This window comes from Musa acuminata, chromosome BXJ1-3, assembly GCF_036884655.1.
Source record: "Musa acuminata AAA Group cultivar baxijiao chromosome BXJ1-3, Cavendish_Baxijiao_AAA, whole genome shotgun sequence".
In the NCBI taxonomy this organism is placed as follows: Eukaryota; Viridiplantae; Streptophyta; class Magnoliopsida; order Zingiberales; family Musaceae; genus Musa; species Musa acuminata.
Window position 1 is genome coordinate 46,341,490 of NC_088329.1, and position 16,404 is coordinate 46,357,893.

Consider the following 16,404-nt stretch of genomic DNA (forward strand, 5'->3'; position numbering starts at 1 on the left):
CAATAGTAATGATAATAGGTTTACAATATATCTTCTCTAGAATAATCAGAGGTTCACAATAACATCAAGATCATAGATCTTGGCTCAAGAATAGCATATCTTCATTACATAGGATGAATCTCCACATAAAAGAATTCCAAATCTCACAAAGTGGATATAGTAAGAAAATACCTCAGAGAGGGTAAACTGTAGATCAACACCGTTAGGATTGTAGAGTTTGCTACAAGGATTCTTCACATAAAATTTGAGTCAAAATTGACAACGTTTGACTATCGATCGTCAAGTAGAAAACTTAGAAACCTTACTTTCTCTCTCCTTCTCTCTGTGCACGGCACGCTACTAATTCATATATTTCATAGTTATAAATAGCTATCAAGAGCTTACTATCTAAATGAACTATACATTATTCATACATTTCATAGTTATAAATAGCTATCTAGAGTTTACTATCTAAATGAACTATACAAGTACATACATTTCATAATTTCTGCTAAAATTTCTATCTTTCTATCCACTTCGTTTAATTCTTTACACTTTTGGATAACCTATAGGGAGAGCCATACTAGTTAGCAACAGCTAGCTTTACCTCATGGTATCTAAATCGAGCAAATGCAGGTAAACCAAGTTTTTAAGTGATTATCCACCAATACATGCATTGTTGTAGACAAGTGACGTTCTTTCAACTAAGAATCCCATAACAAAAAAATGAAGCATAATATGCACACTCGCATCATTTATGGCAATTTAATTACAAGTACCTAGTATAGTATAATACACTTGCAATGGATTATGAATTCTCGTGTTCCTACAAACATTAGAATCATTAATCCCAACAATTCTCGTGGGACAATCATTTTTCAAGCTTGTTTATTGTAGATGGAAAGAATATTTACACAGCCATTCTATGTGATCACTCAACGGTGGCCATCAAAAGAGTCTGCTTGAGGCCCTGGATGTATCTAGAAACACTGCAAATGAGAGGATCAAAGTCATATGATGTCGATAGTGGTATGTAGTACAAGATCAACCACTTTTAAATACTTCCAGCAAGCAAGGATGCAATATATGTACAGCAAGTCATTCCACATACAGAAAAAGGAAAAACCCAATACCAAAAATGTGCAACGTGGTCAGAAAGATAATAACGTATTCATACAGCAGAATTCATTTCAATAATGCAAGGAGTCCTTAAAGCAGAAGAAGATACAAAAAGAAAGGCAGCCTCACAAATTACACATCAAATATGCGCATGTTTATTTTTAACACACACACAAGCAGCAAGATCGCACTAGACAACCAGCTATAAAGCAACACATTCTACGAGCACAAAACAAAAACAAATCAGACGTGTGAATACAAAATTCTCTACTTTTGTGGTCTTCTAGTGTCCCTGAAGGTCGTCATTTTCCTTTAGAAAAAAAACACAAAGCATATACACACAACACATCCACGAGCATGTGTGCACATACAAAAGGGCTGAATTTGCCCATTCGAATATTTATTCAAGGATCCCAATAAAGAAAGAGATGCATATATTCATATGTACAAATACATATCTTTTTGAACAAGTCATGCAAACATCCCAAGCACAGGCACACAATAGTTGATGAGTGATGTATGCAAATGGTGTACTATTTATATAGTGAAGGTACACATACATAAATGCCAGTAGCCTCTAGACTCTTGCATCCACCCTTGCCGATTGCGTACACAGGATTATACCAGGTGTTTTAGTTAACATTTTTTTATGTATCAACTAATCTAATAACATTATCTCCTTAAACAAAAAAATAAATATGATATGATGATGACATAAGACTAGAACATTTTTGGTTCTATTACTTGTAAACTTATCATCCACTGCTTCACATTTCTCTCTTTAAACAAAATATAAAAATGATTTGATGACAGTAAAGAAGAATATTATCTTGTTCTGCATTTTTTTTTTTGTAAAGGATAAGTGACAGAGGTGGGATTCGAGCTCAAGACCTTGTAATAATCTGTCAAAAGTCTTTACTAGAGTATCTTCATATTTTAACAACATTATGATTTAACTGTCGGAGAACTCATGCTTGTAGCTGTAACACCTTTTTTTTGTCTACTAGTGAATCATGCAAATGTGATTCATGTATCCATATATGTCTAACACTGATAGAAACAGAGATAATACTTTGGGCACCATCTATCATTTCACAGGAACAATGCACGATTTCTGATTATAAATTCAAAGATATGTTCTGTTATCAAAAGAGCAGCAAAACTCTTGCTTTGTAATAGTTTTGCATGACATGATTTATTTAAATATCTAAATCTTGTGTCATTAGCCCCTATTTTCTTCTACTGGAGAGTTACATTACCAAAGTCACCAGAAAAATAGAGAATATGGACCAATGGACCAACAAGAAAAAAAATCACAGATTTGGATATTTCTTCACTAGTTATGTGCTTGAGAGAGATCAAGATTTTATTACATACTTTTTAGTTGGCAGTGCTCGTCGTACTCTTTGCTTTTTGATGGCAAACCATGGGGTTTTGGTACTGGAACAACTTTGTGAACTGTAATGTTTATAGAAAATGTATAAAATGGAGCAACTATACAAGAATGAAAACAATGACAGGGAAAAAAAGTGAAACACAAGAGGGATTGTGAGAAGGAACAGAGGAATGGAAACCTGGGATTCTTTCAACTCCAGCTCTTCCCACTCCAAAGAAGGAATAGTTCCCTCAACAATTCCAGCACCAGCAAAAACTAATATACTAACACCCTGAAATTGAAGCAAGTGAACAAATACTTAGATGAAAAGTTCTACCATTCCATAGTTGAAAGGAAAAAAGAATACCCAAACAAACAAGAGAATATACATGGTTTACTAAAACAGTTATGAATTAACAGTCCTCAGAGTCATGTGATACAATAATAAGATTAGAGTAGAAAGTCCTTGCAGTTTGAAAATTCGTGTCCATAACTAGATAGAAAATAAAACCCTGCAGTAGTCAATTATGTCAGCAGTGAATTCCTACACAATTCCTGCTTCGATCTATTACATTCACCAGAAAACTCAGGATGCGCCGTGCAGCAAATCAGAACTATTTTGAGAATCAAATATAACAAGAAAAAGAAAACATTGCAAGATATTCTTTAGATGTTGTCAATGGTCAGAAAATCAAGCATTGATTGTTGAAAATAGAAAAGCTAGCTTACATTTTTCACCAAAGCTGATCTGATCCCAACGGCAAATTCACTTTCTCGACCGCCAAACCAACCAACAGGGCCAGCATACATTCCTCGATCAAACATTTCTAGCAAAGTCAAACAAATTCTCATGATATAATAAAAAAGATTCACTCTTAAGTTCCAAGAGATTAGTTAAATCATATAACATCTTCAAATACCTCTTCATCTGACTCACACTTACAATTTTCTCCATTTATGTATCATAAATTGATATTTATTTTGTCTATGTACATCTGTTGGTAGCATGAATAAATAGCTATGTAATATAATGATCAACTTTTGCTATAATTTGTGTAGTTTTGTTACCTCCAGCTTATTGATAGCATAAAAAATTCTAAAAAAGGTTAAGTATCTTGTGTAGTTTTTCATTTATATTGAGATTGTAGGAGGTAAAGGTTATCAAAGATATAAATGTGATTGTGATATGTATAAACTCCAAATATTCATCCAGAGAATTGCAACAATATAGGACAGCCAGAAATTTGTTCATAACTTACAAGATTGATTGTCCAAGAGAACAAGCTTCTGAAACCTCAACTTAACTATATAAAATAGTACCTTACTATATATGATATAACTAAAACATTTCCAAAGGCATAGCTATAGAAACAAAACTAAAGGTGAGATACATGCCATTTTCTTTTATAAATCGACGAGCCTCCTCTGTAGGCAATCCACAAACAGCTGGACTTGGGTGGAGGGATGTCAGAATGTCGAACTGCAGAGAATTACAAAGATCAGCATTCAACAAGCTAGAGAGAATCTGGTTATACCACATACTCCATATGCAACAGAGTCACAATATCATCTAGGAGTCCTCAACAAGTGTGGCACATAATTGGGAAGGGAGGTATAAGGACTCGAGAAAACATATAATTTGTGTGAAGGATTCACCCAAGGTGCTTCCATCATAAAGTTAATGAATGAAAATCCATACCCATAAATAACAACCTAGAATGCCTAAAATATGAAACAAGGGATGTATAAGTAGCTGTGCATATCTTTAGATGTGCAAACACTCGTACAACAGGAATAACAGACCAATTAAAATTTTTGAGATCTACCTCACTGTCTTCATCTCTCAATCTGCCTGATAATTGGGCTGATAAATGCTGGATTCTAGGAAGTTTTCGAAGTGCTTTACTGGGCTCAATGTGAACCTCATCACAAATGATCTAATAGGAAAAGTACAAGAAACAGAAAAGACACAAGGAACATCAACCAGCAAGTTGTAAGAGATGTAAGAGGACTAACCAAAGGTGAAACTAGAAAGCCAAGATGCTAGCAGAAACTATTGAACTCAACTTGCCTGTAGTTTTCTTCTAATGCTCTCCCGTACTATAACAAACTCAATATTATCTTTAGGGCTGCAAGTTAACAAAAGATCACTGTCTTATCTGCCCGTATTTAATTTTCTTGTACAGAAGAAACAACTCAAACCAGAAATTGGCAAGTTAAAGTGCATAGATTATGTAAATCATTAACAGGTTAACTTAGCATCAAAATGTAGGAAAAATGGTACTCCTTTCTGTAAAAAAGTACTCATAGAAGTTAAAGAACTAGATTTGCATTGGTACACCACAAAATAGTTGGTATATCATTGACCCTAGCTAACAGCTGGATATGATCACATCTCACATATATATTATTTGACACAATCAATTCTTTAAGAATATTTAAGACAGAGATATAATGTGGGGAAATTAGAAGCAAAAATCAACCAAAAAAGATTGCAAAAATACCATGTTTAGACCCTAGAGAAAGGAAAGAAACAAACATCAGATTACTATTTGAAGTATATTCTCCATTAAAGGAAAATCTCTACTAGGATTACCTTTAACCAAACTTCAAAATTATTATTTCTCCCCCAAAATATGCTCCACAAAATAGATATGGTTTAAAAAAGATTTTAATGCCAATAAATAATTCTAAGAGGTGGTGTGAAACTGGACCAAAAAACAGATCCAGTTAATTAATATATACATATAATCAAGTTGGATATTGTTGTCTGTCATTGTACCATCCACATCCATATCCACAATGTAATATAGTCAAAACTTGATCGTCACTTCGACTTACCGAAATCGACCCGGCCTATCATGTTTTTTGAGTCCTATAATGTTCAGATGAGGAAAGGTTATTAAGGATTCAGAACTTGAAACAATAATTTATATTTTTTTATTTTCACACAAAATATTAAATTAAATCAGTCAATTTTATTTAATTGGGCAAGCTCAGAATTGAGCTAAACATCAGCCCAATTAATCAAATCAAAAATAAAATTGATCAAAAATTTAATTTTTCTCAAATTTGTTCAAAACTAAATCCAATCAATAGTAAAAAATATAGTCATGATCAAATTCAATTAAAATAAATCATATTGATCAATTTTATAATTGAGGATATAAATCAGAAATTCTCAAATTCATAAGGACAAAAATATAATTTTGCCAAAAGGATATGAGATGGAATTATGACATTTATGAAGGGCAGAACTGTCAAAATACTAAAAGATAGTAATAAAATACATAAGGGCAAAACTGTAATTTGACTTAAAGCCATAATCTCGAAAGGAGGGAAAAATTATAATTTGATAAAAATCCTAATCCTCCGTCGAGGCAACGACTGTCGCTTGAGCAGATAGACACTTCATGCTTTTGTATCCTTTGCATCCTGAATGGATACATCACATACAAAAGAGGTGCTTTGGGATGCATCGAGTGCATAAGATATTTTGGATGTCTTTATGTCTTGGGCAAATACATCATGCACTTGGGATACATTTGGCACTTCGGGTGCTTTTTTTGTCTCGAGCAAATGCATTGCCCGAAAAAGAGACACTTTAGGCTAGATGATCATGTCATGTTCTTTGGATTCCATTTTATCTTAGGCAAATGCATCGTGCACAAACAAAGCACCCTTATATCATATCAGGTGCTCATGGATATCGAAGAACATCATAATAAGTCATGATAACCGTATGCTTTTGATGAAAGCATGGATCGTCATGGACGAGTGTGAACTGTACTTGCCAAGTCTTGTTGAACCTCATGATATAGTCGGCTAGAGATTCATTCTCGCCTTATCGATCAAGGTGGGACTTATGTCACTAGTGGGTTACACCTCAGATTGGTGGTATGGTGGGACAAGGAGATACTGTAGGAAGAGGGGAAGGAGAGGAGAATAGGGGAGGAGAGAAGAGATGGGAGAAGATGGAAGGAGAAGAAAGGCAAGGAGATGAGAAGAGAGGGTAGGAGAGGTGAGGAGAGTCTACCTTTGGGCTGCGAGTAGGAAGTGACAACTTATATGGTCCGTAGATCATGATATAGTTGCTTAATGTCTAATCTCATGTGATGGTTCAATCATTATGATAAGCCTCTACAATTATAAATTGGAAACAAATCCTAAGCTAAAAGTTTAGTCTCTTACCAAACTCCTATTACGCATGTAAACAATATAAGAGCTTGTCTTTGGCATATATATAACTTCATAGAAAATTGGTTATTTTGAATGGCCATGATGAATTCCCATGATTAAAACTGAATGGTTGTTGTTTACTCATATTGATTACATAAATTTTCATGCATTTCCAAACATGAAAAAAAAAAAAAGTAAATGGTGATACAGAAAGACATTAGAAATGCTAATTGTGAAGCAACAAAGAGGTGAGGTGAACTACATGATTACAATTAAGAGGTTATAAAATGGTTTTGCAGGAAGAAAAATGGAATTGCAGCCTTCCTTATACACGTAAACATGAAAATGTAAATCTTAATTTAATGGAAGAAAGACATTTTTTTGATAGAAGAAATAGAAACAGAAAATAGCAACCTGAATAGTAGATCTTGACCAATCTGCAGATCTTCAGCCTTAGTTACACCCCTAGCACGTGTTCCAGCTAAAGCCTCGCTTGTAACATGGAAGCATTTCCGATGAAATAACTGCTCTGGCTATTCAGAATGGTTCATGTGGAATATCTTTAGTATCACAACATTCTTCTTAGTATACCAAGAAATTTCATTAACAGCAGGGATGAAATTAAGAACCTAAAAACTGAAGTACAAAATAATTGGGATGACAAGAATGACAGACTGCCAACAAGATATCAATAAATTATATTCAGATTTGAGAAAACCAAACACTATTCTGTTAGGAACCCTTAAAATTTTGAGTTTCTGAGTCCTAAACTGATGTAATATTCTTTTGAGTTTTCTAGTTCCAATAGGAGTCGGCTAGGCCTTCTAGTCGGCTAGGGGTTTTATTTATGATTTACTATTTTGATTAGGAGTCCAAGTCTTAATGGATTTAGGAGTGGAACTTAATAAATAGGGATGTATCTTTTTCTTTTCTTCATCAAGAAAATAACATTTCAACCTTTTGGCAAACCCTAGAAGGCCGATCCCCTCGAAGTGATCTTATCCCTTTTTTCCTCTTCTCCTTCTATGATAAAACTTTAGGGGTCTTATCATCTGGTATCAGAGCAGCGATCCTCGGCATTCCCGCTGAACTCCCCATATCCCATCGTCCATCGCCATCTCTCTCCTCAGCTGCGCCCCCTTGGAGACGGCACTGCCAGCGTCTTCTTCCAGCCGCACGCCTCCAGCCTGCTGATCGGCAGTTCCCACACCAATCGCTCAGCGTCCCGTTGCTAACCAGCCACAGCGTTCTCGCTGCAACTTCCCACATCCCATCATCCGTCGCCATCTCTCTCCTCAGCCATGCCCCAACCGGAGATGGCACTCCTAGCGTCTCCTTCCAGTCGCATGCCTTCCAGCCTGCTGATTGGCAGTTCCCACACCGATCGCTCAGCGCCCCGCTGCTAACCAGCCACGCAATCGCCGCGCTTCCCAATCGAGCCCTTCTTCTTCCCTCCCTTCGTCACTGCCGCTGCGTTTTCCCCACGACTCATCGCGGTCTCCTCTGCTCACGCTGCCTCCCAGCCTTCAACAGCAGCGATCCCTCCACCCAGCGACCGCAGCGAGCTTCGCTGCCTCCCAGCCCTCGGCAGCAGCGACCCTCCAAGCAACGACCGCGGTGAGCCCTCGGCGACGCTGCCTCCCAGCCCTCAGTAGCAGCAACCCTCCACGCAGCGACCGTGGCGAGCCCCCGGTGACGCTGTTCCTAGCCGTGCCACCATCACTGCCTCCTAGCCTCTTGGTGTCCAAGGCTTCATCGGCATCCTCGCAGTCACCCTTCACGCCCACAGCGCTACCACCGACCAACGTCACAACAGCTGCATTGAATAGGACAATGCTGATGCCCTTAACCCGACACCAGAAACAGAAGTTGAGAATTACAGATCTGCAGTCCTTTGCAATGACTACTGATAATTCAATAAAAGTCCAACTGAAGCCTTGGAAGCCAGAATTGAGAACCGACTGCAGGAAACCCTTAATGATTTCAAAAGGAGCATATCGGAGAACTTCATCAAGTTTCAACAAGATGAAAGCTCAAGTCCGACATTGAACCAATCTGGAGACACAGGAAAAAGGCACAAAGAACATGACATAAGCTACCCACGCATGAAGGTGGAAGTTCCAATATGGGAAGATGGTGATCCGACCAATTGGATCTTAGGGTAGAAATTTTTTTTCGTTTTCATAGAACTCCAGAAGAATCTGAGGTGGAAATAGCTTCAATCCAACTAGATGGAGATGCAATCTAATGGTATGATTGGTACGAAACCTATCACGGGGTCTCCTCGTGGGAGCAATTCAAGAGAGGACTTCTTGTTCGCTTTGGATCATCTGAGTACGAGAATGTTGATGGGCAACTAGCCAAAATTCGTCAGAGTCCTATAGTGCTAGAATATCAGAGCGGATTTGAACGATTGTCAAATCAAGCTAGAGACTAGTCCGAACAGCTGCGATCTCATTTGCACATTTGCATGAGGAAAAAATTAACATAGAGAATCGCCATAAAAGAAATGACAACAAACAGATGATCAGCAAGTCGCCCACCCCATCTATTCTTAGCCGAAACCCTAACATCCGAAGACTAACCCGAGAAAAACTCAAGGAAAGAACAGCGAAAGGTTTGCGATGGCATTGTGATGAAAAGTAGAGTAAGGAGTACCAATGCAAACAAGGGAAGCTTCTGATGATTGAACCGATCGAGGAGGAACCGGAAGCTGACAATGTGGACTCCGATCATGAAGGTATGGATACTGATAATGATGTTATACCTATCACACATACAGTGCATGCATTGGCCGACTACTCTAACCCGCAAATTATAAAAGTTGGAGGAACTTCGAAACATTAGCCTGTTACTATTTCGATTGATACTGGTAGAACTAACAATTTTATGGACAGTAAGGTTGTTGCACGATTGGCCTACCACATTGAAGACTGTGACAAATTTGAAATAAAGGTCATTGATGGACGGATTCTAACTTGTGATAGCAAGTGTTCAAAGATAAAATTGATTATGCAGGGCCAAGAATTGCTTGTGGATTTCTTTTTGCTACCCTTGGAAGATTTCAAAGTGGTGCTTAGAATTAAATAACTATCAACCTTAGGTGATGTTTTCTGAAATTTTTCTAAACTAATCATGAAGTTTTTTATTAACGGAAAGTAGGTGATCCTAAAGGGAAGACGTGGAAGTAAGGTCACAACCATCACTAGCCATCGAATGGAGAGGGTTCTTCGGAAGACTGCAATGACTACTACATCGGAAGGCCGACCCATTGCTTATACTATCATGAAGTGTAGACCCTACTTAATTGATCAACAGGTTGTGATGCACCACAGATATCCTGTGACTGAAGTATTAGTGCAATGGGCCAACTTACTAATTGAAGATGCCACTTGTTAGTCCTACAAGATGCTAAATGAGAAGTTCCCACTACTCGATGCTGCTCAACCTTGAGGACAAGGCTGATTTGAAGGGGTGAGGAATGTTAAGAACTCTTAAATTTCTGAGTTTTTGAGTCCTAAACTGATGTAATGTTCTCTTGAGTTTTCTAGTTCCAGTAGAAGTCAGCTAGACCTTCTAGTCGGTTAGGGTTCTTATTTGAGATTTATTATTTTGATTAGGAGTCCAAGTCTTAATGGACTCGGGAGTAGAACTCTATAAATAGGGATGTATCTACTTCTTTTCTTCATCAAGAAAATAACATTTCAACTTTTGTCAAACCCTAGGAGGCCGATCCCCTCAAAGTGATCAAGGAGGTCAATCCCCTCGAAGTGATCTTATCCCTTTCTTCCTCTTCTCCTTCTATGACAAAACCATAAAGACCTTATCATATTCACAATAAGCACTATGCAATTATACATTCGGACAGCAAGCATTTTTTTTATCTCATTTACCTAGCTTTCTTTAAACATTTTCTTATGCTTCTTCCAACAACTTTATAGGTTTTGAAAAAAAAAATTAGAAGTATATGATGATCAGATGATGTATTGTAGAAAACAATTTGCGGCTAACAAAATTATGCAGAAAGAAATTTGGACAGTCTGTCAGAATTTCTTAATGTAAAATTGATTATTTGAATATCCTGACAGAGCTTATAGGCTAAAATTCTGAAGGAGGACTAAGGAATATGATTATAAAAGCCACTAATCTTTGGCATCAATAAAGAGCCCATATATAAAGTCAGATGTTCCAAACAGTTCTTCAAACTTGAGTACATTGAGAATGTCTTCACTCTTCAGTGACTAAGATGCAATGCAATAACCTCAAATTGTACAAGTATTGTTGTGAGTTAAGCAATAAAAGGATAAATAGAAGTCGGTCTACTTAACATACTGTATTTCCAATAAATGCTGGTGCACCAGGTGGCTGTATATAGAATTGGTATGCGTTTTGGCTTTCAGCCTGTCAAGGACAAAAGTGGAAGCAGTTGAATTTAGCCAGTAACCAATTAGTATATAATTAAGATGTAAGAGTTTGAGCAACAGCAAGAACATACCTTTAAACTAGCTAATAATACTAAAGGATCCATCGTAGTATCGATAATATATTTACTACACCGTGCAAGTACGACCTAAGAAAATTCAAACATGTCACTGAAGGAAATACAAACATATTGCCAGAACAGGATTAAAGGCTTGGATAAACAAGTAGTGCAGCTAGGGAAAATATGAATTTGACCTGGCAGTAAAGAAAACACATGATATGAGTCCAAGAAACTACTACTGAAGTGAATGTGCTGGTTAAATTTGAGGACAGATTGTATGATCAACATTAAAGAGTAACATCTTGTAAAAATTATTAATAATGAGTAAATAATAACTAGTCAAGATGTTATTTTCACAAATAAACTAGTTGTACCTTCACCAACTCCGATTCTCTTCCATTTATTATCTCTAGAGCTCTTTTAACAGATATATCCCAAGACCCTTTGGATGGAAAATGCTGAAAACTGATGATGGCTGTTTTTGGATCTAACTTCCTCAATCTACCAAAGCAAGAGGAGATCTGCATAACTACCAGTACGTTAACATTTTGGCTAGGTTATTTATCACTATTCATGCTGCATTACAGACCTGTTGCAGTGTAGCTTTAAGCTCATCCATTGCTTTTTGCCACGTCCAGAGAAGATTGTTATCCCATGCGATAGTCAAAGCGAGCATTGAACTTTCTTGAAGCTGATCAAACTCAACCTGTCATTGAAATACTTCAGTGGCATCCGGTTAAGAACCGAAAACTAGTTGTTGCATTCAAAATTCTAAATACAGTACATAGAGACAAAGAACATTAGTCAATTGCAAGTAAACAAGTGCAGGGTAACGAGAGGAACTTTTGTACCTGTGGAACAATGAAGTAAAAAGAACCAAAATCCTCCCATTCGGGGGCAACAACAGTCCTTGCATCAAAACGCATGGCACCATACGCACGAATAAGATGGCAGTCCTTGCATAGAAATCTTGATAGGACAAGACAAGGGATAGATTGGTTAACTATTGGCAATCGAGGCAGTGAGGGTAATTCTAATAGAAGAAACAAAAAGAAAACGTAGCAGGCCAGGGCACCAGTCGCTAATATTTATTCCTTCAAAGTTGTTTGGCTTAATTAGGTAGGATTAGTTTATCAAGTAAAAACAAAGAGAAGTGCCCGGTGATGAAGAAAGAAGAAGGTTGAATTTGACAGATGGCGGACAACGAAGGATCAAACCCTCGGAACAGTGGATCAAGAAGGGGATGAGCCAAGAATGAATTAGTGAATCAAATGTACCTTTTAATGGATTGCCAGTCTTGCAAGGCAAAAGGACAGGACCCTTGGAAGAAGACTGCGGACCCAACGCCGGCAACGCTGACCAATTCCTGCTCATCACCATCAGCCTTGGCGGTACTCGCAAGCCCTCCTCCGTTGCCGACTAACGAGAGGCTTGTCAAATCTAGACTCTGCCCTCTACTGGAGAAGAAACAGCGAGGCAGGACCTGATGTTGCGATTGCGCCTGCAGCCACTCCAGCGCGTCCGCCCGCTGCCGTATCGGCACCTGCGCGGTGTGGGATTCTGTTTAAAAGACATATATCATATATTCGCGTACATATTTATCTATTCGCAGTCGCTACCAGTTTTTTTCTTGGTCAAAGAATGGACGGCTGTTATAGAGCAAATCGGTCTACCAGCCAATCAGAATCGTCTAAAGCTGATAAGGCGGCGGATTGATTACCTGGAGACGGATGATGCCGGAGTCGGACTGCGGCGGGTTGGCCTCCAACACCGAGACTGCCAGCTTTAGCTGCGGCACCGCCAGCTCCGGGGCCGACACTGAGGCCAGTGTCCTTGTCTCGCAGATGCCCACCGCCTTGTCGGAGCCGCCAGCCCCACCACACCCGTTCATGGACAGCCAACAACTCCGATACCTCTGTCAAGCAGGACCTCTAACATTACTTGTGCACTCCTAAAGTAGAGGGATAAGGGCAGAAAAGAAAAAAAAAAAAAGAGGAGAAACTCACATGCTGTGCGGAGGAAGTGGTGGCGTTTGGAATCATTAGACGACCAGAGGAGCGAGCCAGCGCTGCGGCCATGGTAGAGAAAGAGTAGTAAAGAACAGGAGTTGAAAGAGAAGGATGGAGAAGGCAGCGGCAGGGGTGCGCTCAGATCAATCTGTCACTGGACAATTAGTACGAGTTCACCAGGGAAGGGATAGGACATGGAGATAAGGAACCGATAGTCGTTGGATGCTATGACCCGTTTCGGCAAAGCGACGACCCCTTCAGTTGATTCCCTCGTTGTAAGGATGTGGCGATGAGGATCCCCTCCATCTCATTTCCACTGGCTTTATTCACACGTACCTGTCTCTCTCACGAGAGATCATTTTATACATTTTGACCCGAGAGAGCGAGAGAGAGAGAGAGAGAGAGAGAGAGAGATCATTTTTATGCAATTGAGCCCATTAAAAGAAAAGATTTTCTTCGTTTCTCATACAAATTATTTGGTTGTGCTCAGATTTCCTAGTAATCAAGAGAAGTAGACGCTATTTTATGACCCAATGCATGGAAATTCGAGGAAGCTACACTTCCCCAAAAGGACAGTGATGGGACTCTGCTCACAACCCGTTTATACATCTAGGAAGAAAATGGTAATATGCAGGGCAATATCTGGTTTCAATCGCTGGATAAGAATTATTCTCACAGACTAGTATCAAAACAAGCAGGGAGCCAAAAACCCCATGCCAAACGTTAAACAACTATAAGCGTGAAAAAAACTAAAAATGATGCTGCCACCAATCGGGCCATAGTTCCTTTCTCAGCTTATTCCATTCCATTCAATTTTGAAACGGGAGTACACTGCAAACAATACCCATGAACTTTTCACCGTGGCTTAAGCACCAAGGACAAGCCTATTTTTGACCTCTTCTCAATGGCCCTGGTGTCAACCTCTGCTGAGATGGTGAAAAATGATTTTGACTTCCACTCTTGCTGGACGAGTGCACTAGCCTTGCCATAATTGTTAAAGCGTGCCTCTATTGTTGTGTTGAGGGTCGAGTGTATGCTGAGTTCCAAAGTCGAGTGTGTTCTCGTTGCTAGAGAAGCTATGGGTCAGCTCTGCACCAACTGCTGTGCTTGACAAAGAACATAATGGTGATTGAAAATAACTTATATCCAGCAATACACAAGGATTTAATGGTGGTTGTTACTCTTATGTGCTCCAGACAATCACATCCTTTAAAAACAGGAGCAGCTGGATGAGTGTCAAATGCCATGAAAACACGAACAAACAAAAAAATTAGTGAAGCTGACATGAAAACCACAAAACTAGACTGTTCTATATTAGCAGACAATATATCGAATGGGGAAAGAATATTACTACTGGAAGGTCTGACCTCTGCAAAACAAAAAAGGAAGGAGATACTTTGTCCTGTCACCACTAAATGAAAGGCATGCTAACTTCACCACATGCCCAAAAATCTGTCCCATGACTGCTAGAGTTACATTGTATAGTAAAATACTATAGCGAACTCCTTAAGAGACTATGACTATAAAGTGTGCGACATAAGACCAGTTCATGACAAGCAAATATATTCTTTTATTTAAGAATAGAGTAAGCAAAAGAGAGAATAGAAATAGATAATATAACAAAGAATAACTGTTAGACTCAGCTAATTGTGCAACTGCCAAGGATGAAAATCTCACCTTCTCACATATTATATATATGACTGATGGAGATTCACCATTGGAATGTCCTCTTACAACTCACACGTTGTCAACTCACGCTTTGTGGAAAAAAAAAAAAAATCTTTCATTCATTAATTCTCTAATTTTCAATTACGATTCAAATTTTCCTTTTTATAGACCACAATAATAATATTCCAAAAAAGATATGTTTTCAAAAATGAAGAAGAATACAATAATATCCCAAAAATCAAGTCATATCAATAATCAAACATTTGCATCCTTTAAAAAGGTATGTTTTCATATTTTGACAGATAATATTCCTTGATAAAATATTTGATTTATGAACATATTCTTTTTTGTAGAGGCTTCAAGTTATCTTTCCATTGCTAACTGTACTCTCACATGTCGGACTATTATTTGGGAAGAATATTTTCCCTATCACATGTTATTGTAAACGTGAAATTTATTAGTGTTGAATATTTTTTTAAGAAAATATTTTTAATATGCTATCATGGTTTAAATGAGATATATATGAGAAGTAATTAGGGTGAATCAGATTAAAAAAAATCAGATTACATATATTAGAATTATATAAAAAATTAATTATAAAATTTTATAGATTATTTATAATATTATTAACAACAATAACAATAACAATAACAATAACAATAATACTTATCACATAGAGTTGGGATTCTCCCAAATCAAGACTATGTATATGCCATGCCCATTGAGATCACATACAAATCGCCATAACACCCGTGCCTTACGTCGGGACACAAAAGGTTAAATCAGGCCTCAATTTGTGTAAGAAATTCCTATTTATTAAATATTTAAGGGAAAAAAAAGACAGAAAACCTTTGATGGAGATCGGAATCATTTGGGTCTATCCACACGTGGATTCTTTTGTCTTCACCGAGCCGAGTCATGTTACTGGGTCCACGATGGTAGTCACCTATGAGTCATCTTCCCCTTCACACCCGTGCAAGAGAAAACACGGCCATTGCCACGGCTTGCTGAGTTGTTCCGACCCAAATTATGGGCCTTTAGAGAGAGAGAGAGAGAGAGAGAGAGAGAGTCTCAATTAAATCTAATGATCTCCTAACGAGAGAGACATGACAAGTGTTCTCCTCAATCCTCGACTCTCAAGTCTGAGACAATTGAAACTTTTCAGTCATTCAAATTAGAAGTCATAATTTGGTTATTGCAATTCTCCTTCCGCTGCACACCACCCTCTCTCATCACAGTATAAAGCCACCCCCCACAGGCCTTCCCGAAATCCTCCCACCTCTCTCCATGGCCTCGTTCTGCAAGCCAATCACACTTGCGCTCGTCCTCTCTCTCGTCCTCACACCCCCTCTGCACGCCAGGAAGCTGCTCTGCTTGGGGAAGAACGACAAGGTTGGACCCCTGGAAGCTGATGATGATTCACTGCAAAGTACTGTTTCCCCAAAGAGATGCCCGCCGCCGTCTTCTCCGAGCAACGGTGATCACGGCACAAGCGAGAACAATGTCGAGAGGATTTTGGGATCCGTCCCTAGCCCTGGCATCGGCCATTAGCTTCGTTGATCTCCTCCTATCTTTCTTTCGTCTCACTCGGA

The 16,404-nt window shown here is 38.4% G+C and overlaps 1 protein-coding gene across 2 annotated transcripts; it reads right to left on the reverse strand.

Moving 5' to 3' along the window:
* Window positions 1-706: 706 nt before the first annotated feature.
* ICS (isochorismate synthase 2, chloroplastic) lies at window positions 707-13,473 on the reverse strand. 2 transcript variants are annotated; one of them, XM_009395822.3, is made up of 16 exons: window positions 13,142-13,473; window positions 12,856-13,050; window positions 12,413-12,678; window positions 11,987-12,104; window positions 11,725-11,841; window positions 11,510-11,656; window positions 11,148-11,222; window positions 10,985-11,053; window positions 7,067-7,185; window positions 4,545-4,602; window positions 4,300-4,410; window positions 3,869-3,953; window positions 3,203-3,300; window positions 2,673-2,765; window positions 2,476-2,556; window positions 707-968 (listed from the first exon to the last, which is right to left on the reverse strand). In XM_009395822.3, the coding sequence occupies exons 1-15, from the start codon at window positions 13,211-13,213 to the stop codon at window positions 2,479-2,481; spliced, it is 1,701 nt and encodes a 566-aa protein (XP_009394097.2). In that variant the 5' UTR covers window positions 13,214-13,473; the 3' UTR covers window positions 707-968; window positions 2,476-2,478. The 2 variants fall into 2 exon arrangements, with proteins under 2 accessions (XP_009394097.2, XP_018679668.1); XM_018824123.2 differs by lacking the exon at window positions 13,142-13,473 and having other exon boundaries at window positions 765-968; window positions 12,413-12,695; window positions 12,856-13,047.
* Between the last annotated feature and the right edge of the window lie 2,931 nt (window positions 13,474-16,404).